Raw genomic sequence first — 23,098 nt, forward strand, 5'->3', positions numbered from 1 at the left:
GCACTCCATGGGACGACGGCCGTTTCGCACTACCGTTGGACCCCTAGAGGCGCAGGTAGCGCGAAATGGCCTTGGTCCCTGGAGTGCCTGCACCCGGCTTCTCTCCCACATGTTTTTAGCGAACCGTTCTCAATAAAGTGGACTTTTATGCAAGGCGATGATTAGTGTTGAGCTAGTAGCTGCCTATTCGTACTCGCTATGCTGTTTGCGAGTACTGTCCGCTACTCGCATATTTGTTACGAGTAGCGGGTGCAAAGTAAGTCAATGGGAAATACTCGCTAAGTAGTGAGTAACCCGAAAGCCATACTATTCGCTACTCACACCAAAAGTACAGCTTTTGGGTTACTCGCTGCTTGGCTAGTATTTCCCATTGACTTAAATTGTACCCCCTACTCATAACAAATAGCGAGTACTGTCTGCTACTTGCATAGCAGCATAGCGAGTACAAATAGTCAACTACTCACTCAACACTAACCATCGCCTTGCAGAAAAGTCCACTTTATTGAGAACGGTGCGGTAGAGAAGCCGGGTGCAGGCACCCCAGGGGACGACGGCCGTTTCGTGCTACCTGTGCTTCTACGGGTCCAATGGAAGCGCAAAATGGCTGTCATCCCCTGGAGTGCCTGCACCTGGCTCTTCTCCCACGTGGTTTTAGCGCACCGTTCTCAATAAGGTGGACTTTTATGAAAGGCGATGGTCAGTGCTGCTTTCTTCTTCTACTCCCGGACACATTGTCGGGCTTTCTTCTGATTACCGGCGCGCACCCCTTGCCAGCTCTACACGGAGTATCCAACCGAATTCCTCTCTCCGCAGCACCTCTCAAGGTATTCCCCGTTGGTGCCAGACCGTACTTTCCTGTTGTTCTACTATTTAATACATTGTTTAGGGGAATCGGGCACTTACTAAAAGGGCACACAACCGCTAATTACTGGGGGTTCTCGACAGAAAGCACATTGTGATTATTGTGGAGGAACTATGAATGCACAAAAACATTGTTCAGAGTAACTATAATCTAAATTTTTTACAATATTTATATTAATTCTGTCTTTCTTCTTTTTCCTTTTCTTTCCTAAAGTTTCTGGTACAATGTACAAATACCCAAAGAAGATCTTATTCTGTATATTAGTAGTAATGACTATTAGCTTTTTACTGGGTGTTCTGAGGGACAAAACACTGCTCACACCAGTGATGGAAAAAAGTGGAAAGTGCTCATGTTGTGATGCCAATCGGAGCACAGATACCATTACAGCCCTGGAAGGCAACCGGACGTTCATCATATCACCGTACTATGACAACAGAGATGGCAAAAACCCTTCAATGGTGCGGATCCTCAGCATTATCCACCATCAAGAGGTGAAGGAGCTGTACTGCTACTTCTGCTGCTCGAGTGACAACCATGTCAAGGTCTCCAGGGCGCTCATAGATATGCACAGTGACCGCTTTGGCTTTCCCTACGTCACAACGGACCTTCTATGTGAGGAGCCACCAGGCTGCCATGCTCAGTATTTATCAGTCCACACCTCCCCTTCAGGAGAAATGACGCAACTACCTCTATTCCAAATCCAAAACCGAGAGGTGGAACCATTTTCGGCCAATTTTACGGTCTGCATTTCCACCATGTTTGGGAATTACGGTAATGTCTTACAGTTCATTCAGACTATAGAGATGTACCAGATCTTGGGGGCACAACGGGTCATGATCTACCTTAACCATTGCAGCCCACAAATACAAAAAGCTATCCAGTATTATATTGCAAGAGGAATCGTAGAGGTGGTAGATTGGCCGATCGAGCGTCATCTCAAGCCTGGCAACGCATGGCACTATTCACTCGACCCCAAAGATATAGGTTATTACGGTCAGCTGGCAACACTCAATGACTGTATTTATAGGAATATGTACCGGACTAAATTTGTGCTACTTAATGATATTGATGAGATCATTTTACCGTTCTCACACACGTCCTGGGACACCATGATGAAAAGCCTTCAACAACAGAAGCCGAACGTCGGCATTTTCCTCTTTGAAAATCATATTTTTCCTCAGACTGTGCCCGTTAACGTAAGTTTCTCTAATATTTCATCATGGAAAGACGTCCCGGGATATAACATTCTTCAGTATGTCCAACGGGAACCAGACAGACCAAATTATTTCAATGCTCGGAAGATGATTCTGGATCCCCGGAAGGTCATCCAAACGTCTGTTCACTCCATTTTGAAGGGTTATGGTGACCACGTGGAAGTCTCGTTGGAAACAGCCCTGGTTTACCACTGCAGAGGACCTCTTCAGAAGGACTTACCAAAGACCTCATTAATAACAGACAAGACTATATGGAAACACAATGCCTCTCTTATCAGAAATGTTAATAAAGTTCTGGGTCAAATATCTTTCCAATGATGAAACGAACCAAACATGTTTTGGAAGCCACAAATGTCATTGGGCCGAAAAACTAAGTTATTAGGAAGCAAAGAGGTTGATAGAGGTCCGTCTTTTTGCAGTCAAGTTTGTGGACGTTATATTTGTTGATATGATTGCTATTATGTTGATTTATACAACTTTGTGATTTTTATTATGTTTTGTATAGAATGGAGCAAAATGTTTTGCAGAACCATGGTCAATCGATCACATCGATAGTTTGTAGTCACTGGACCAGAGCACTGTGACACCTCCAGTGCCTTTACTGAATACAAGTGCATCTCAATAAATTAGAATACCCTCAAAGAGTTAATTTATTTCAGTAATTCACTACAAAAAGGGAAATGCATATATTATATAGAGTCATTACACACAGAGGGATCTATTCCTATATATTATATAGAGTCGTTACACACAGAGGGATCTATTCCTATATATTATATAGTCATTACACACAGAGGGATCTATTCCTATATATTATATAGAGTCATTACACACAGAGGGATCTATTCCTATATATTATATAGAGTCATTACACACAGAGGGATCCATTCCTATATATTATATAGTCATTACACAGAGGGATCTATTCCTATATATTATATAGTCATTACACAGAGGGATCTATTCCTATATATTATATAGATTTCATTACACACAGAGGGATCTATTCCTATATATATTATATAATCATTACACACAGAGGGATCTATTCCTATATATTATATAGATTTCATTACACACAGAGGGATCTATTCCTATATATAGTATATAGTCATTACACACAGAGGGATCTATTCCTATATATTATATAGAGCCATTACACACAGAGAGATCTATTCCTATATATTATAGTCATTACACACAGAGGGATCTATTCCTATATATTATATAGAGTCATTACACACAGAGGGATCTATTCCTATATATTATATAGAGCCATTACACACAGAGGGATCTATTCCTATATATTATATAGAGTCATTACACACAGAGGGATCTATTCCTATATATTATATAGAGCCATTACACACAGAGGGATCTATTCCTATATATTATATAGAGTCATTACACACAGAGGGATCTATTTCACGTGTTTCTTTCTGTTAATGTTGATGATTATTGGTTACAGCCAATGAAAACCCAAAAGTCATTATCTCAGAAAATTAGAATATTATATAAGGAAAAAAATGATGTTACCCTCAGAAATGTTGGCGCCTACTGAAAAGTCTGTACAGTAAATGCCTTAATACTTGGTCGCGGCTCCTTTTGCATGAATTCCTGCATCAATGTGGCATGGAGGTGATCAGCCTGTGGCACTGCTGAGGTGTTATGGAAGCCCAGGTTGCTTTGATAGTCGCCTTCAGCTCGTTTGCATTGTTGGCTCTGGTGTCTCTCATAGATTCTCTATGGGGTTTAGGTCAGGTGAGTTTTCTGGCCAATCAGGCAGAGTGATACTGTGGTTAGTAAACCAGGTATTGGTGCTTTTGGCAGTGTGGACAGGGGCCGCGTCCTACTAGAAAATGACATTTCCATCTCCAGAAAGCTTGTCAGCAGAGGAAAGCATGAAGTGCTGTACAATGTCCTGGTAGACGGCTGCGCTGACTTTGGTCTTGATAACACACAGTGGAGCTTCACCAGCAGATGACATGGCCCAAACCATCACTGATTGTGGAGACTTCACACTAGACCTCAGCAGCTTGGATTGTGGCCTCCGCTCTTCCTCCAGACTCTGGGACCGCGATTTCCAAATGAAATGCACAAATTTACTGTCATCTGAAAACAACAACTTGGACCCTGAGAACAGTCCAAGTCTTTTTCTCCTTGGCCCAGGTGAGACGCTTCTGGCGTTGTCTATTGGTCATAAGTGGCTTGATACAAGGAATGTGACACTTGTAGCCCATGTCCTGGATACGTCTGTGTGCGGTGGCTCTTGAAGCACTGACTCCAGCAGCGTCCACTCCTTGTGAATCTTTCCCAAATTTTTGAATGTCCTTTTCTTAACAATCTTATCAAAACTACAGTTATCCCGGCTGCTTGTGCACCTTTCTCTACCACACTTTTTCCTTCCACTCAACTCTCCATTAACATGCATGGATATAGCACTTTGTGAACAGCCAGCTTTTTTAGCAATGACCTTTTGTGGCTTACCCTCCTTGTCGAGTGTGAAAATGACTGCCTTCTGGACATCTGTCAAGTCCGCAGTCTTCCCCATGATTGTGTAGCCTACTGAACCAGACTAAGGGACCATTTTAAACACTTAGGAAGCCTTTGCAGGTGTTTTGTGGTAATTATTCTAATTTTATGAGATAATTACTTTTGGCTGTAAGTCATAATCATCAACATTAACAGAAATAAACACTTGAAATAGATCCCTATGTGTGTAATGACTCTATAGAATATATAGTAATAGATCCCTCTGTGTGTAATGACTCTATATAATATATAGGAATAGATATCTCTGTGTGTAATGACTCTATATAATAGGAATAGATCCCTCTGTGTGTAATGACTCTCTATAATATATAGGAATAGATTCCACTGTGTGTAATGACTCTATATAATATATAGGAATAGATCCCTCTGTGTGTAATGACTCTATATAATATATGCGTTTCCCTTTTTGTATTGAATGACTGAAATACATGAACCTTTTTAGAATATTTTAATTTGAGATGCACTTGTAGTAGGTGCTGAGCCCCGATACACGGATAACAGCTTGGCAGCCTACTAATCGAGAGGTGCTTTATTTATTTATTGCTGATGAAGAAAACTATATGATGGGGTTATATGCATATGTTTTCAATGGGAAGAGAAATAAATCACTGCTGTACAGTACACGTCTTAATTTTGAAATCTATCATGACCAGGCCTACCTTCCTCGTTATGGTGCAGTCAGGAGCCCCCCATGGACATTAGAGTGATCAGTCCCCCTGAAATCAGCAGCATGCTTGTTACGTCACCACCGGAGTCCGCTCCAGCAACTTCTGCTCCGATCGCCAGGCAACGCCGTGTTCCTGCCATGGATGGTGATGGGAGAGGAGTCGATGCCAGCGGCACCGGTGGGCGCAGGCTCCGATCATCCACTGGGCTGGGTTATCTTGGGATCTGCAGTACCATTGGCTGACTGTCGGTGGCGTGTGTCTTCCAGCTGAAGTTGCCAGCGTTCAGCTACAGCCAATGGGAAGACACCACACCCTTCTTATTCCCCCTCCTGTCACATGATCACTGCCAGAGATAGTTCTGATTTCCTGGCTCCTGATCCGCCCTATTCTGTTTTGTGATTCCTGTGTGCTGACTACTGCGTGTTTTCTGACTACCCTTCTGCCTGCTGTTTTTGTACCTTGCTGCCCGATCCGGATTTGACCTCTGCTACGTTTTCTGATTACGTCCTTGTCTGCCGATTCTGTCCCTGTTCTGCTATTCCTGATATGACCCTGCCTGACGACTACTCTCATCGGACTGCAGCCTTCCACAGGTAGTGATCTCCAGGGCCCTGTGTAATTCCAAATCCCTGTATAGGGGTTAAAGGGTTTCAGGGTCCTGGGGGTCCTGCTTGGTGAGTGGCTTCCCTCTAGCCTGTCCATTACATCCCATCTGAGTGTGTTGATCCAGGCAGGCGTTACAATGCTACAATGGGGTAGAAATGGTAATTTTGCTACAGTTCTGGTATATCTCACACATGAGAAGTGTTATACTTGTGCAATATTTGTTTTGTGTTTAGATACTATCTATGTGTTGCTCAACAAGGGAACATGTTTTGAGGTAGGTATGGAAATTAAAAAAAAATAAATAACTAAAGTAAAAAAGAAATATATACAGTGTGTGTGTGTGTGTATATATATATATATATATATATATATATATATATATATATATATATATATATATATATATATATATATATATATAAACTAGAAGGTGGCCCGATTCTAACGCATCGGGTATTCTAGAATTTACGTATTGTGTAGTTCATGTATGATTTTTGTTTTATTTATATATATATATATATATATATATATATATATATATATATATATATATATATATATATATATATATATATATATATATATATATATATAATATAGATGTTGTGTGTAGTTACCAAGTGTTTGTGTAGTGCGCTGTACATGTTCTGGGTGTGGCGGGGGTCGAGAGCGGTGTTGTTTGTGTGTTGCATTGTTTGTGGAGCGCTGTGTGTCTGTAGCGTTGTGTGTGTGTGTGTGGTGCTGTGTGTGTTTTGGGGGGAGGTATGTTTTGTGCAATGTGTGTGTGTTGCGCGGTATGTGCATATATTTGTGTGTGCGGCGTTGTGTGTGTGGGTGTCTGTGTAGGGCAGTGTTTGTGGTTCCCAGTGTGTGTGTGGTGTGTTCTGCGGTGCGTGCATGGCGGTGTGTGTGTGTGTGTTTTGGGGGGAGGTGTGCACCCCCCATCGTGCTCCATCCCCCATGCTGCGCACCCCCCCATCGTGCTCCATCCCCCCATGCTGCGCACCCCCCATTGTGCTCCATCCCCCATGCTGCGCACCCCCCATCGTGCTCCATCCCCCATGCTGCGCACCCCCCATTGTGTTTCATCCCCCCATTCTGGTCACCCCCCATCGTGCTCCATCCCTCACGCTGCACCCCCCATCGTGCTCCATCCCCCACGCTGCACCCCCCCATCGTGCTCCATCCCCCACGCTGCACTCCCCATCGTGCTCCATCCCCCATGCTACGCACCCCCCATCGTGCTCAATCCCCCCATGCTACGCACCCCCCATCGTGCTCAATCCCCCCATGCTGCGCACCCCCCATCGTGTTTCATCCCCCCATTCTGGGCACCCCCCATCGTGGTTCACCCCCCATGCTGCACTCCCCATCGTGCTCCATCCCCCATGCTGCAAACCCCTCAGAGAGGAGTATAATAGGAGTATAATGGGAGGAGTAGTCCTGGGAAAAGAGGAGTATAATGGGATGAGTAGTCCTGGGGGGTGGTGTACAGGTGGCAAACGTGTGAGGGGGGCATGGCCTAGCGGGCATCGCGTGCTGTGGGCGTGGCCTAGCGGGCATCGCGTGCGGTGGGTGTGGCCTAGCGGGCATTGCGTGGGGGGCGTGGCCTAGCGGGCATCGCGTGGGGGCATGGCCTAGCCGGCATCGCGTGCGGGGGCGTGGCCTAGCGGGCATTGCGTGCGGGGGGCGGGCCTGGCCAAACGGTTAATCCATGCGGGGGGCGGGGCCAGCGGGCATCGCGTTCGGGGGGCGGGGCAGCCAATCCGTGTGGAGGGGCGGGGCCAGGCCGAGCCCAGCGGCCAATCCGACTGTTGTCACTGTAAGGACACAATTTTGGAGCAAGACAGACAGAATAAGGCAATTATATATATACACTGTATATATTTCTTTTATATACTATATTTCTTTTATTTATATACATTATACACAGCAGGTATAATACGTATTGATCATGTCACCAAATTTCTAGTTAAATATATTTATAAAGGTGCTATTGACTTGAATTTCTCACCAGATGTCAGTAACAACCCATCCAATCCACACAGGCAAAGAAATCAAACCGTAAATGTCCAAAAATTAAGTTATGTTTAAAGAAAAAAGTATTGAACACGCTTACTCAAATGTATTTAATACTTCATAAAAAAGCCCTTGTTGGTGATGAAGCTGCCAGACGCCTCCTGTATGGAGACACTAGTCGCCTGCATTGCTCAGGTGCAATTTTTGGCCCACTCTTCCACACAAACACTCCTCGCATCCTGCAGGTCCGGGCTCCTTCTATGATCTCTGAGTTTTTAGTTCCTTCCATACATTTTCTATTGGATTCAGCTCCGGTGATCGGCTCGGCCATTTTAGCAGATTTATTTTCTCTTTCTTTTAAACCAGTTGAGCGTTTCCTTGGCTGTGTGTTTGGGATCGTTGTCTTGCTAAAATGTCCACCCTCATTTCATTTTCATCATCCTGGTAGATGGCAGCAGATTTTTATCACTAATGTCTCGGTAAATTTGTCTATTCATCCTTTTTTCAATTATATGAAGTTTGCCAGTGCCCTATGCAAAAACAATCAAAACAGCCCCACACTATGATGTTCCCACATCCAAACTTCACTGTTGTTGGTGTTTTGGGGGTGGTTTGCCTGTGGCATCCAAATTGATCAATTTTGGTCTCATCTGACCAGACTATATTCCCCAGTATTTCACAGGCTTGTCTAAATGTTGTTGAGAAAACATTTAACATGTTTGGCTCTTGGACAACTCTTCTGATATTTCTTTTCACTCTTCTGAAACCTCACGGAGAGCACTTGGTCATGGCCGGTTTATGGTGAAGTTTCTTTCCGCTTCCAGATTATGGTCCTGCCAGTGCTCACTGGAACCTTCAGTAGTTTAGAAATTCTTCTGTAACCAATGCCATCAGTATGTTTTGCAACAATAAGGTTGTGAGTTTCTTGAGACAACTCACTGGTTTTACCTATCATGAGATGTTTCTTGTGTGCCACCTTGGTAATGAGACACTTCTTTTTTATAAACCATACTTTATACCTCTTTCTGCAGGTGTTCAATACTTTTTTTCCCTGTGTCATTTCTCATTATTACACATAACTTAACTTAATTTATGGACATCTATGGTTTGATTTCTTTGTTTATGTAGATTGACGGGTTGTTACTGATATCTGTTGAGAAATTCAAGTCCATAGCACCCTTAGAAATATATTTACTTAGAAAATTGGCGCGTGTTCACACTATTCTAGTATAGAATGTTTGATCCCCGTACAGGGCTGCCGTCAGGGCATGACAACTATGACAGGGGTATAGAGGGGGGCCTGGCCAGGCCCAGGGTAATTACTTAGCTTTATTAAGCCCTGACCGGGCTCCTCTCTTCCCCAAGTCACAGCCGCAGCAGAGGGGCCCGGCAGTGTTACTTCAGCCACTGCACACGGCTAAATTACATGTGAAGCCTTTCTAGGGCATTGCTTGCAAATTAGCCATGTGGCAGAAGCAAGTTCAGTGAGTGGAGCTGAGCATAGCTCCAGCTCTTCATCTCGCGCAGCAGTGTGATGAGGTCATCACTCTGCGATCTCATCATACTACTGCACGCAACGCGTAGGAGGTGAGGACATAGCATCTGGTGGGGAAAGGTAGGCGCTCCGTGAGCTGAAGATTGCCAACCCCAGTCCCTGCCTTGCTTCAGCTGGTTGTGCGTCGGAGGATGCACATCCAGCTGAAATCCAGCCACGGCTCAGAGAGGATGCTGCACAAGTGGGAGCCAGGGAGGGGTGAGTAAAATGTTGTGTTTTTGTGGCAGACAAATTAGGAGAGGCCCAGGAAGGGGATATAAACAAGGAGGATATACAGTATATACCAGGAAGGGGACAAATATACTAGTAGGAGAACATATAGTATACACCAGGAGGATATTATACAGAGAGGTGTGTGTGTGTGTGTGTGTGTGTGTGTGTGTGTGTGTGTGTGTGTGTGTGTGTGTGTGTGTGTGTGTGTGTGTGTGTGTGTGTGTGTGTATGACCTATCACATATGCAGTTAAACGAATAAAAGCAAAGTCAACAGAACCTAAAAATTAATCTAATTGCTACATAGCTTCCCAAATCAGCTTCCGATAGTAGATCAAAAAATGGATCATGCTTTATCTAAAAACTTTTTCTGTGACCTGAAATAATATACGTAAAGATCTTTGTGCACTAGTGTTACTTTCCCGGAATTATATTGTCGTGCTTGGATTGTCACTTCTGATATTGGATGGTTCATCAATTTATTTTCTATATTTCCCACTATCCTCCCAAAAAAAGAACATTGGGTACAGAACTGAACCATCATTTTCATTAGCACCCATCGCTCTTTGTAGCGACAGTATACTTTTGGTACTGAACGAGAATGTCCCTTAATGCACGTGATACACGGATCGTCCAAGCAAGAGTTCCTCATCTTAGCCCCCATCAGTGTAAGACGTCAGTATTTGTTTATGACTTCCTATATGCAATCTAATAAATAAAGCTGAGTGTGTATGTATGTAGGTAAATGCGACGGTGCGGATTCCTTACAATCACAAAAGTTTGCACAGACGCCTCATGTGACTCAGGGAACGTCGTAGACTATGTTTTGATAGGAAAATTTAACCCTGCACGTTACTCTCCAAAAAACCTGCCTCCATTAAACTAAATGGAGCTGGGAGCTGCAAGTTATTAATAGCAGCTCTGGTTGGTTGCTATAGGAACAAAGTCATAGTATAAGAAGCTTATGTGTGAGGTAATATGATGTCAGTGGAGAGACAGTCACAGACTGAGAAACAGACTGAGAGACAGGCACAGACAGGGAAAGAGACAGACAGACAGACAGGAAAATAAAAAGCTAGACAGACAGAAAGACACACGGAGAAAGAGACAGACAGAGATAGATGCGGAAAAAAGGCAGACAGAGACAGACAAACCGAGAAAGAGACAGACAGAGGCAAATAGGGAAATAGACAAACAGAGACAAACAGGGGAAAAAAGCAGACAGACAGGGGAAGAGACAGGCACAGACAGAGAAAGAAATACAGAGACAGGCGGGGAATGAGACAGGCGGGGAATGAGACAGGCGGGGAATGAGACAGGCGGGGAATGAGACAGACAGGGGAAGAGATAGGCAGGCAGAGAGAGACAGGCACAGACAGAGAAAGAAATACAGAGACAGGCGGGGAAAGAGAGACACAGAGATAGAGGCAGACAGACAGAAAGAGAGACAAACAGAAAGATAGACATAGACAGACGGATAGAAACAGAGACACACATAGAGACAGACACACAGAGACATACAGAGAAAGACAGACAGAGACAAAGAGAGACAGACAGACAGAGACTGGGAGAGAGACAGAGAGACCGTTTCTATCCCGGGCAACGCCCAGGTACTACAGCCAGTCTAATATATAAAGCTGAGTGTATGTATGTGTATATGTCTGCTAAAGGAATTTGCACCGTCGCATGTACAATCACGAAATTTTGCACACACACTCCATTTGATTCAGGGAATGTCATAGACTATGTTTTGAAGGGAAATTTTAACCTTGCGCTTTAGTTATTCGCTAAAAAACCTGCCTCCATTAATGTCAATGGAGGTGGGAGCAACAATGCAGCCAGAACTTCAGAAAAATGTTGGTGTGTCACAATGCCGCCAGGGAAAGAAACAGACAGAGACAAGGAAAGAGACAGAGGCAGATAGGGAAACAGACAGAGACAGACAGAGAGAGAAACAGGGGAAAAAGGCAGACAGACAGGGGAAGAGACAAACAGGGGAAGAGACAGACAGGGACAGGCAGACACAGACAAAGAAATACAGAAACAGACGGGGAATGAGATGGAGAACGAGAGACTGGGAATGAGAAAGTTGGGGAACGAGACAGACAGAGAGAGACAGGCAGAGACAGACAAACACAGACAGATGAGGAAAGAGACAGACAGGGAAAGAAACAGGCAGGGAAAGAGACTGACAGACATAGAGATAGAGAGAGACAGACAGAGAGACACAAAGATAGACAGACAGACATGGATATAGACAGAGACACGAATAGAGACAGAGACACACATAGACAGAGAATGGGAGAGACATAGTTTCTATCCCGGGCAACGCCTGGGTACTACAGCTAGTTTATTATATAAAGCTGAGTTCATGTATATATGTGTATATGTCTGCTAAAGAAATTCGCACCGTCGCATGTACAATCACGAAATTTTGTACAGACACTCCATTTGACTCAGGGAACATCATAGACTATGTTTTGAGGGGAAATTTTAACCCTGCGCTTTACAGTTATTCGACAAAAAACCTGCCTCCATTAATGTCAATGGAGCTTGGAGCAACAATGCAGCCAGAACTTCATAAGAATGTTGGTGTGTCACAATGCAGCAAGGGATAGAAACAGACAGAGACAGGGAAAGAGACAGACAGACACAGGGAAAGAGACAGACAGAGACAGACAGGGAAAGAGACAGACAGAGACAAAGAGACAGACAGACACAGGGAAAGAGACAGACAGAGACAGAGGGAAAGACATAGGGAAAAAGACAGACAGGAAAATACACAGACAGACAGGGAAATGGACAAACAGGGAAAGAGACCGACACAAAGACAGACACAGGGAAAGAGACAGACAATCAGAGACAAACAGGCAGATAAAGAGACAGACACAAAGAAAGAGACACAGGGAAAGAGACAGTCAGAGACAAACAGACAGACACAGACAAAGAGACACCGAGAAAGAGACAGACAAGGAAAGAGACAGACAAAGAGACACCGAGAAAGAGACAGACAAGGAAAGAGACACCGAGAAAGAGACAGACAAGGAAAGAGACAGATAAAGAGAGACAGAGACTGGGAGAGAAACCGAGAGACAGTTACTATCCCGGGCATCGCCGGATGCTACAGCTAGTTAAATGAATAAAAGCTAAGTATTAATTAGACTCAACAGAAGCTAAGTAGTGATGAGCGAGTACTAAAAAGCTCGGGTGCTCGAAGCTCGGGCCGAGCCTCCCAAGATACTCGTGTACTCGGCCCGAGCACCGAGCCCAATGTTATCCTATGGGAGACCCGAGTATTTTTGTGAAATGACCCCCCGGCAGCATGTAGAAACCCTAAAAATGTCACAAAAGTCTCAGAAGAGTGCTCAAATGACATGGCATCAGCATGGGGAAGACCCCTTGAAGCATTTATCACTCAAAAGTCACAGATGTGAACAATTTTGTCCGAGTTTTACGCCATTTTTACGGACTCACCAGAAAACCTTCCAAAATGACACCAAAATGAATTTTCATGGCGGAAATGTTAAGGGCACATACCCAATAGTGAGATAGAGCTGGTGTATGTTACTTTTTGAGATTAATACATGAAAGATTTTACATGAAAACCTTGTGTGGCACTCCGATGTCCAAAACGCACGTTTTGTGCTTTTTACTAGCGATGTCGGTCATTTTTTTTTTTTTTATTCTATCTCCCTCAGTCCGTCGGTCTGTCTCTCTCTGTCTTGTCTGTCCCCCTCTCACAGTCTGTCGGTCAGTTCCCCCCCCTCTCTCTTACTTACCGTTCCCCGATCACTGCCGCGGCGCTGCACAGCTGTTCAAACTCCGGTGGCTTTTCCTCTTTTGAAAAAGCCGGCCGCTCATTAATCAATCTCCTATTCCCTGCTGTCCTGCTTTTCGGCGCCTATGATTGGTTGCAGTGAGACACGCCCCCACGCTGAGTGACAGGTGTCACACTGCACCCAATCACAGCAGCCGGTGTGTGTATACTGTGCAGTGAAATAAATAATTAAATAATTAAAAAAAACGGCATGCGGTCCCCCCAATTTTAATACCAGCCAGATAAAGCCATACGGCTGAAGGCTGGTATTCTCAGGATGGGGAGCTCCACGTTATGGGGAGCCCCCCACCCTAACAATATCAGTCAGCAGCCGCCCAGAATTGCCGCATACATTAGATGCGACAGTTCTGGGGCTGTACCCGGCTCTTCCCGATTTACCCTGGTGCGTTGGCAAATCGGGGTAATAAGGAGTTAATGGCAGCCCATAGCTGCCACTAAATCCTAGATTAATCATGTCAGGCGTCTCCCCGAGATTCCTTCCATGATTAATCTGTAAATTACAGTTAAAAAGCACACACACCCGAAAAATCCTTTATTAGAAATAAAAAACACTAACAAAGTCCCTCATTACCAATTTATTAACCCCGACAAACCCTCCATGTCCGGCGTACTCCACAGTCCTCCAGCGTCGCGTCCAGCTCTGCTGCATGGAAGTGACAGGAGCTGCAGAAGACACCGCCGCTCCGGTCACCTCCACGCAGCTAATGAGATGAGTATAGCGATCAGCTGAGCTGTCACTGAGGTTACCTGGATCCAGCGGTGGATGCAGCGGTGGCCGCGGGTAACCTCAGTGACAGCTCAGCTGATCGCGCTACTCACCGCCGCTCCAGTCAGCTCCATGCACCAACTGAGGTGAGTATAGCGATCAGCTGCTGTCACTGAGGTTAATCGCGGCCACCGCTGGATCCAGCGGTGGCCGGGAGTTACCTGACTGACAGCAGCTGATCGCGCTATTCCCTTCATTAGCTGCGTGGAGGTGACCGGCGGCTTTTACTATTTTGAAAAAGCCGGCCGCTCATTAAACAATCTCCTATTCCCTGCTTTCCCCGCCCACCGGTGCCTATGATTGGTTGCAGTGAGACACGCCCCCACGCTGAGTGACAGGTGTCACACTGCACCCAATCACAGCAGCCGGTGGGCGTGTCTATACTGTGCAGTAAAATAAATTAATAAATAATTAAAAAAAACGGCGTGCGGTCCCCCCCCATTTTAATGCCAGCCAGATAAAGCCATACGGCTGAAGGCTGGTATTCTCAGGATGGGGAGCTCCACGTTATGGGGAGCCCCCCAGCCTAACAATATCAGTCAGCAGCCGCCCAGAATTGCCGCATACATTATATGCGACAGTTCTGGGGCTGTACCCGGCTCTTCCCGATTTGCCCTGGTGCTTTGGCAAATCGGGGTAATAAGGAGTTAATGGCAGCCCATAGCTGCCACTAAATCCTAGATTAATCATGTCAGGCGTCTATGAGACACCCTCCATGATTAATCTGTAAGTTACAGTAAATAAACACACACACCCGAAAAATCCTTTATTAGAAATAAAAAACACACACACATTCCCTGGTTCACCACTTTAATCAGCCCCAAAAAGCCCTCCATGTCCGGCGTCATCCAGGATGTTCCAGCGTCGCATCCTGCGCTGCTGCATAGAGGTGACCGGAGCTGCAGAAAACACCGCCGCTCCGGTCACTTCCACGCAGCAAATGAGGTGAGTAGCGCGATCAGCTGAGCTGTCACTGAGGTTACCCGCCGTCACTGGATCCAGTGACAGCGGGTAACCTCAGTGACAGCTCAGCTGATCGCACGGCTGTCTTCATTAGCTGCGTGGAGGTGACCGGAGCGGCGGTGTCTTCTGCAGCTCCTGTCACTTCCATGCAGCAGAGCTGGACGCGACGCCGGAGTCCGTGGAGTACGCCGGACATGGAGGGTTTGTCGGGGTTAATAAATTGGTAATGAGGGACTTTGTTAGTGTTTTTTATTTCTAATAAAGGATTTTTCGGGTGTGTGTGTTTTTTAACTGTAATTTACAGATTAATCATGGAAGGAATCTCGGGGAGACGCCTGACATGATTAATCTAGGATTTAGTGGCAGCTATGGGCTGCCATTAACTCCTTATTACCCCGATTTGCCAACGCACCAGGGTAAATCGGGAAGAGCCGGGTACAGTCCCAGAACTGTCGCATATAATGTATGCGGCAATTCTGGGCGGCTGTTGGCTGATATTGTTAGGGTGGGGGGCTCCCCATAACGTGGAGCTCCCCATCCTGAGAATACCAGCCTTCAGCCGTATGGCTTTATCTGGCTGGTTTTAAAAATGGGGGGAACCGCACGCCGTTTTTTTTAATTATTTAATAAATAATTAAAATTAATAATTAAAATTAATAAATAATTAAAAAAAACGGCGTGCGGTTCCCCCCATTTTTAAAACCAGCCAGATAAAGCCATACGGCTGAAGGCTGGTATTCTCAGGATGGGGAGCTCCACGTTATGGGGAGCCCCCCACCCTAACAATATCAGCCAACAGCCGCCCAGAATTGCCGCATACATTATATGCGACAGTTCTGGGACTGTACCCGGCTCTTCCCGATTTGCCCTGGTGCGTTGGCAAATCGGGGTAATAAGGAGTTATTGGCAGCCCATAGCTGCCAATAAGTCCTAGATTAATCATGTCAGGCGTCTATGAGACACCCTCCATGATTAATCTGTAAGTTACAGTAAATAAACACACACACACCAGAAAAAATCCTTTATTAGAAATAAAAACACACACATATACCCTGGTTCACCACTTTAATCAGCCCGAAAAAGCCCTCCTTGTCCGGCGTAATCCAGGATGATCCAGCGTCGCATGCAGCGCTGCTCCATGGAGGTGACCGGAGCCGCAGCAGACACAGCCGCTCCGGTCACCTCCACACAGCAAATGAACACAGCCGCGCGATCAGCTGCTGTCACTGAGGTTACCCGCGGCCACCGGTGGATGCAGCGGTGGATGCACCGGTGGCCGCGGGTAACCTCAGTGACAGCAGCTGATCGCGCGGCTGTGTTCATTTGCTGCGTGGAGGTGACCGGAGCGGCTGTGTCTGCTGCGGCTCCGGTCACCTCCATGCAGCAGCGCTGGATGCGACGCTGGATCATCCTGGATTACGCCGGACAAGGAGGGCTTTTTCGGGCTGATTAAAGTGGTGAACCAGGGTATATGTGTGTGTTTTTATTTCTAATAAAGGATTTTTCGGGTGTGTGTGTTTATTTACTGTAACTTACAGATTAATCATGGAAGGTGTCTCATAGACGCATGACATGATTAATCTAGGACTTATTGGCAGCTATGGGCTGCCAATAACTCCTTATTACCCCGATTTGCCAACGCACCAGGGTAAATCGGGAAGAGCCGGGTACAGCCCCAGAACTGTCGCATATAATGTATGCGGCAATTCTGGCCAGCTGCTGACTGATATTGTTAGGGTGGGGGGCTCCCCATAACGTGGGGCTCCCCATCCTGAGAATACCAGCCTTCAGCTGTATGGCTTTATCTGGCTGGTATTAAAATTGGGGGGAACCGCACGCCGTTTTTTTAATTATTTATTTATTTATTTTACTGCACAGTATAGACACGCCCACCGGCTGCTGTGATTGGGTGCAGTGTGACACCTGTCACTCAGCGTGGGGGAGTGTCTCACTGCAACCAATCATAGGCGCCTGTGGGCGTGGAAAGCAGGGAATATGAGATGGCTGTGTACAGAGCACCGCGCGCCGGCCGGTATAAAGGCTCGGTCACGCTGTGCAGGCCGGCCAATCACTGCAATTCCACAACTAACAGGGCTGTGGCATTGCAGTGGTCTGCCAGCCAATCCCTGCATGAGGGCTGGCTCTCAAAAGAGCGCCAACATGCAGGGATGACGACCACGAGTAAAGCACGAGTATTGCAAAATTACTCGGTACCCGCCGAGTAGCCCGAGTACAGTGATACTCGTGCGAGTACCGAGTAGTTACAAGCATGCTCGCTCATCACTAAAGCTAAGTATTAACCAGGCGACTTCATTTTGCTTTCCAAATATGCTCCTTTTAGTATCACCTAGTTTTAATGACTGGTGGGATGCGGTTCATGGATTTGAGTGGCACTGCCGCTATCTTCAGTGATCTCCTATTTGTTTCTAATATTTTTTGAGCCCACCTTTCACACAAAATACGCTGAATTTGTGCACTAGGGAAGGAAATGGGGCTGGTTTTAGAGTTTTGCACTAATATTTACCCTTACTAGGCAGTATCACAATAAATGGATTGAATTTAGTTTGGTGACCTACATGAAAAATAGTGACCCGGTATCGATAGTGGAAATTACAATTCAAAATTAGCCGAAATATGTTTTACCTTATTCTGCTAACCACTCATATCCCAGAAGAGGACAACCCCTAATTTACTAATTTAGACCCTTACACCAGTGAAGTAACCTGAAGCTTGTGGGCCCCAATGCAAAATGTTCAACAGGGTCCCCAAATATTACAGGTCTTAGTATGAGTCCTCTCATATGGGTCAAAGGAACCTTTTAGGTCTCCATAGGCTCCATTATATTGGTATGACTACAACCCATTATAGTCACACCCAAGGCTTATACAAGGGACTCAATTCATCAAGCAGTTTTTGACAGTTTCCTGCTTGAAATGTTGCACATTTTTTGCACAACTTGCAGAATAAAAATGCAGTTTTCTCTTCTCCACAACAGCACCATAGAGAAAGGATATGGCGCCAAGGTGTCACGGCCGGGGATGGAACCTAAACCGACCGTAAAGGACAACACACAGGCAGGGGGAAGGAATGCCTTGTAATTAGGAAATGGGGGAAGTGATGACCTCTGACTATGACCTGCAGCTCACCCTCACAGTCCGAACAGACCCTATACAGGTTCTTCACTTGTCACTGAGCAGGAATACCTGGGGCTCTATTTCACTTTAGCAAATGGGCCCTAAATAAGGCTGGAGGGTATGAGCTCTTCATCAACATTACGATCACTAAAGGAGGACACAAGGGAACAACAATACTGGGGAAACAGAACAGCTATCACCAGAGCCCTGGGAGATGGCAAAGACAACAATTATCTGAGCTGCAGCAACAGAAGTCTGGAGCAACAGAACAACACGACTTTTCCACAGTTCAGTCAGGAACAAACTATAAACCGCACCGAAATATCCCCAGGGTGAGGTTTATAAAGGATGTCAAAGGCTGGCAACAGAGAGGGAAAACTGACCGATTCCCAGAGTCCTAGAGTCTGCAGCTGCAGAAACAGGGAACTGTCAAATAACACGTGCTGCCAATCTCTGGGATTTTTTTACACTCACTGGCACAGGACTGTTAGCCGGCAGTGACGCAAGGACAGGAAACCTATAGCTTTAAAAGGTTGAATCTCTCCATGCGCTTCAGTGGTTTCCTGTAATTGAGTGAGACCTAGGGTTCCCCCGGCGCTGCCAGGGAGAAGAAGTCTTCCCAGGGAGCAGCTGCTCCCAGCATCTACAAACTGTGTCTACACCTGTGACGTTGGCCGGCAGATAGATTCGTGAGAATGGCTGCACATGGCACAGTAGCCCACCAAATGCGGCAGCATCACTTCCAGCAAGGGGAGCATGGCCTGATAACTCCCGCAGAAGCATAGGTCTGCTTGTCGGAAGCCATCTCTTAAGAGTGAAGCACAGCCTGGTGTGGCGCAGTGCCTCCCCTGTGTATCAATGGTGTAGCTTTGGAGGAGGGAGCACGTCCTGGTATGGTGCTGTGCTCCCCGCAGGTCACTATGAATGACCCAAACAGGAAGTGCAAAGATTACTTCCGGGGGCTCTCTGACATACTTTCCTCAGGGTCAGGGGGTTGAGCTAGCCCACTAATTAGTTCCCTCCTAAATTAGTATAAAAATGACTCGCTATAGCAGGATCATCCTAGCTGGAGGAACTTTCCATGATGGATGACATCACCAGGCCAGAGAGCCTACTGAGGTCACGGCGTCACGGGTTTTGGTACTATCCTGATTCAGGATTGCGTGAGCCCAAAAGAACAGGTATGTCTAGCCTAATACCAGTACTTATTTAAATAGCACAGACCTAGGAAACCGCAGGGCAAAACAAAGCGTAAAGAATGTGCATTATGCAAGTTATCTGCATTCCGCAAAAGACTATGTTAGTCATGTATTGGAAAAAAACGTAGCTGAAAACTCTTGGCCCTCATGGAAAGTATGAAGTCCATAATCTAGACTGAAATTTAGGGGTTCAGAGGGAAAGAAGGCCCCTGCACCTCTATCAGGGAAGAAAGACGTCTTGTTAAACTCTAGCTCAAAAGATGAGGCATAAGACGGAGACCTAGGAGGGTTCTATTTAGATGAGTCCTCCCCCTCATCATCCTCCTCCTCTGAGGATGATTGCAGAGGTCAGCCATGATTTCCCAACGAGGATACAGGTAAACTGGTGAAGACAGTCAGGGCAACAGTAAGAATGGAGGTGTGTAAGCACAAATGCTTCCCCATCCACAAAAACATAGCCTCTGTTATGAAAAAGGAGGGGAAAAGCCAAATAAAAAATGATCCGAAGGAAAATTAAAAGGAAATATCCTTTTAAGACAGAAGTCTCGGAAGTCTGGGACGATGTACCAAAAATAGTCGTTGCGGTTTCCAACATGCCCCGTAAGACTGAGCTCCCCTTTGATGATGCAGGTCTCTTAAAAAAAACCATTAGACAGAAAAGAGGCGTCGTCAAGCTTTCTGAAAAAAGGTTGGGAATCGGGGGCAGCAGCCTCAAGCCCAATATAGCGGCAACATGTACTGGAAGGTCTCTTAGTGTGTGGCTCAACTAACTTGACTCCAGATTAGGCCCGTGTTCAAGAAACCAACTACAAGCAAACTTCTTAACTATCCTGAAGGCAGCAGATTTCTTGGCACGTGCATCTGCTGATGCGGTCAGACTCACTACATGCCAGGAGTGCTCTTTAGCCAAAGAACTGAATTCGGGACTTTCCAGATTTTGTGTCATCGCCTGCTAACTGTGGCTAAACCTTAGACGAGATTTTGGATGAAGCATCAGACTCTAAACACTTCAAAATAGAGATAAGGTCAGTGTACAAAACTTTCTTCCAAGATGCCTTATGGCTAGTGTAGACCTCCAGGACCAGTATTATCATGGGCCACTATTCCAAAGCCACCCAAAAATACCTCAGAGCGGCAGTAAATGTTCAGGAGATCTTAACCCACCTATAATTCCTTTTGATTAAAGGGCTCACACAGAAGTCAAAATTCTCCAAGGTCGGTGGCCTCCAGATATAGAAACCTCATCGTCAAACATGAAGGAGCTAGCAGCCATCAAGATAGCTCTATTAGAAGTTCTGCCCAGGTTAATGTGACGCCCCTAGACTATTCAGGTCGTCACAGGGTACTGCACAAACTGCCCTCCCCGTTCAGCATTCAACCCCCCATGATTCTGGGTCTCTATCCTGCAGTGCTGCCTCCATCAGCATTCACAAAATCCTAGATACACTTTGCAACACACCTGTCAGGCACACCAGTGGGCTGTTTAAGCAGGAATAGGGCCCCCACCTAGGGGTCAGACACGGAGGTGGGAGGTGTCAGTCAGGCGAGTAGTGAGGAGCTCTGAGGAAGCTGGGAGTTGGAGATCCCAGGGGAGAAGTAAACTAGGTCACAGACGGTGGTCTGGACTCCCAGTCGCAGGGGATTGAGGCTAGGTGCCTAGAATCCGTCGAGGAGGACGTCCGGCAGCCTAGTCCTTTCACTGGTCCTGGACCGAAGGCACGATGGGGTACACGAACCCTGGGTCGGGGAGAAGCTTCAGGCAACCTGGCAATTAACCTGAGGAGAATGGGGCCTTTATGAATTGTTCCCACCAGCTCAGAGATCGGGGGCACTAGTGCAACGAGGGGGATAGGGCTTTCCTAGCAAGCAGCCCACTGAAATCCCAAGCGTGAGCTCCTGAGAGCAGGCTCCTTCACTTAGCCACAGTGGTGAGCGGGGCCCGGATAGCTCCAAGTTACCGGACCACAACGGACAAACTAAAACTAAGTGCCAGGAGGCAGGTTACAGACCACCAGCAGCACTGCAGGGGACGGGACCCGGACGAGCTCCCCTCGAGAGGCAACGGCAGTCACAGATTTGGTTTACCCTGCTGTCTGCGTCATTGCTGAGTGAGTACCCGACTAACCCCTGCACTGCGTTCCAGCACCTTCAAACAGAGTCCCGGGGCCTGTCCCTAGCCGTGGAGGGCAACGTCACCTAGCTGCCCCACTTATCACCCCGGGTACTCCCAACGGCAGCGGTTGTACTCCTATTTACCGTACACCACGGGTGGCGTCACGAACTATACCAAATCCCCTGTAAATACCCCTTTTTAAATTTGAGTGTGGCCCCTCAGCCCCCGGGTCCGGGAGCCCTCGAGCCACGAACGAACACCACCCCCAGATCTGAGCGGTTCGATCCGCTGCTGGGGCGGAACATTAAGGGGTCGCCATGTAAAAATACTGTGAACATAACATCAGTAGCATAGATGAACAGACAAAGCGGTACAAGGTCCAAAAGCCTCATTGCAGAATCCCAGGGAGATAATTTCCCTAGCTGAATTAATCCCCAGTCCTTTTCAGGAACTTACTTAAAAGGGAAAGAAAACTTGTAAGCGGACTACCTGAGCCGCCACCAAATAAGCCAAGAAGAGTGGTCCCTAAGTCCATTAATATTCCAGGAAATCACTCTCTGGTGGGGGAGGCCATCAATAGACATTTTTGAAAACAATACAAATAACATACAAGAAAGTCCAGAAGTTTTTCTCTCTAGACCCAAGGAAGAACCCCTATGGGGTGGCTGCCTTCCTCCACAAATTGGCCTAGGAATCTAGACTATGTCTTCCGTCCCATTGAATTATTTCCAGTAGTGCTCAGACAAGTTTGCATGAATTGTTGAAAAAAGGTCGTCACTTACATTTATGGTAGAGTTTGGGACAAAGTTCTAATTTTTTCAGGGCTCAATCCATTCAAAGACAACTCGGTTCCCTGGTCAAAAAATTTAGAATTCCTGCAGAAGGGGCTTGAGAGGGGTCTTAAGGCAAACACCCTGAAAGGCCAAGTTGCAGAACGGGAAGACCTCTTTAGTCATCTCTCCAGTATAGCAGATCACTCTTGGGTAAGTCGGTCCAGCGTACTGCCTCGGCTACGTACCCAATTTTGGAATGTCAACTTAGTTACAGATTCTCTCATCTCTGGGCATCACAGACTTGGCCCTATCTTGGATCTCCTCATACCTAACCGACCGAACTTTCAGCGTCTCCCATTCTCACACCACTTCCTCATCTCGCCCCCTATCTGTCGGGGTCCCCCAAGGTTCAGTTCTTGGACCCCTGCTGTTCTCCATCTACACCTTCGGCCTGGGACAGCTCATAGAGTCCCACGGCTTCCAGTATCATCTCTATGCCGATGACACACAGATCTACCTCTCTGGATCTGACATCACCTCTCCACTAACCAGAATCCCACAATGTCTGTCTGCTATTTCATCCTTCTTCTCTGCGCGATTCCTAAAACTGAACATGGACAAAAC

The 23,098-nt window shown here is 46.3% G+C and overlaps 3 protein-coding genes across 6 annotated transcripts in view; all 3 read left to right on the plus strand.

The window, feature by feature from the left end:
* The window catches only part of LOC142251652 (beta-1,4-galactosyltransferase galt-1-like), an 83,742-nt gene extending 77,560 nt beyond the window's left edge, over window positions 1-6,182 (plus strand). For all 4 annotated transcript variants that reach the window (XM_075324655.1, XM_075324653.1, XM_075324652.1 and 1 more), the window contains one exon: window positions 1,076-6,182. In XM_075324655.1, the coding sequence (XP_075180770.1) occupies window positions 1,087-2,394 (1,308 nt within the window). In that variant the 5' untranslated portion in view covers window positions 1,076-1,086 and the 3' untranslated portion in view covers window positions 2,395-6,182. The remainder of the gene's footprint in view (window positions 1-1,075) is intronic.
* LOC142251654 (beta-1,4-galactosyltransferase galt-1-like) overlaps window positions 1-23,098 on the plus strand; it is a 206,148-nt gene that overhangs the window by 125,354 nt on the left and 57,696 nt on the right. The window lies entirely within an intron of this gene.
* The window catches only part of LOC142251653 (beta-1,4-galactosyltransferase galt-1-like), a 98,380-nt gene that overhangs the window by 51,820 nt on the left and 23,462 nt on the right, over window positions 1-23,098 (plus strand). The gene's annotated exons all lie outside the window — the stretch shown is intronic.

The sequence above is a fragment of the Anomaloglossus baeobatrachus genome, chromosome 9 (genome assembly GCF_048569485.1).
Source record: "Anomaloglossus baeobatrachus isolate aAnoBae1 chromosome 9, aAnoBae1.hap1, whole genome shotgun sequence".
Classification (NCBI taxonomy): domain Eukaryota; kingdom Metazoa; phylum Chordata; class Amphibia; order Anura; family Aromobatidae; genus Anomaloglossus; species Anomaloglossus baeobatrachus.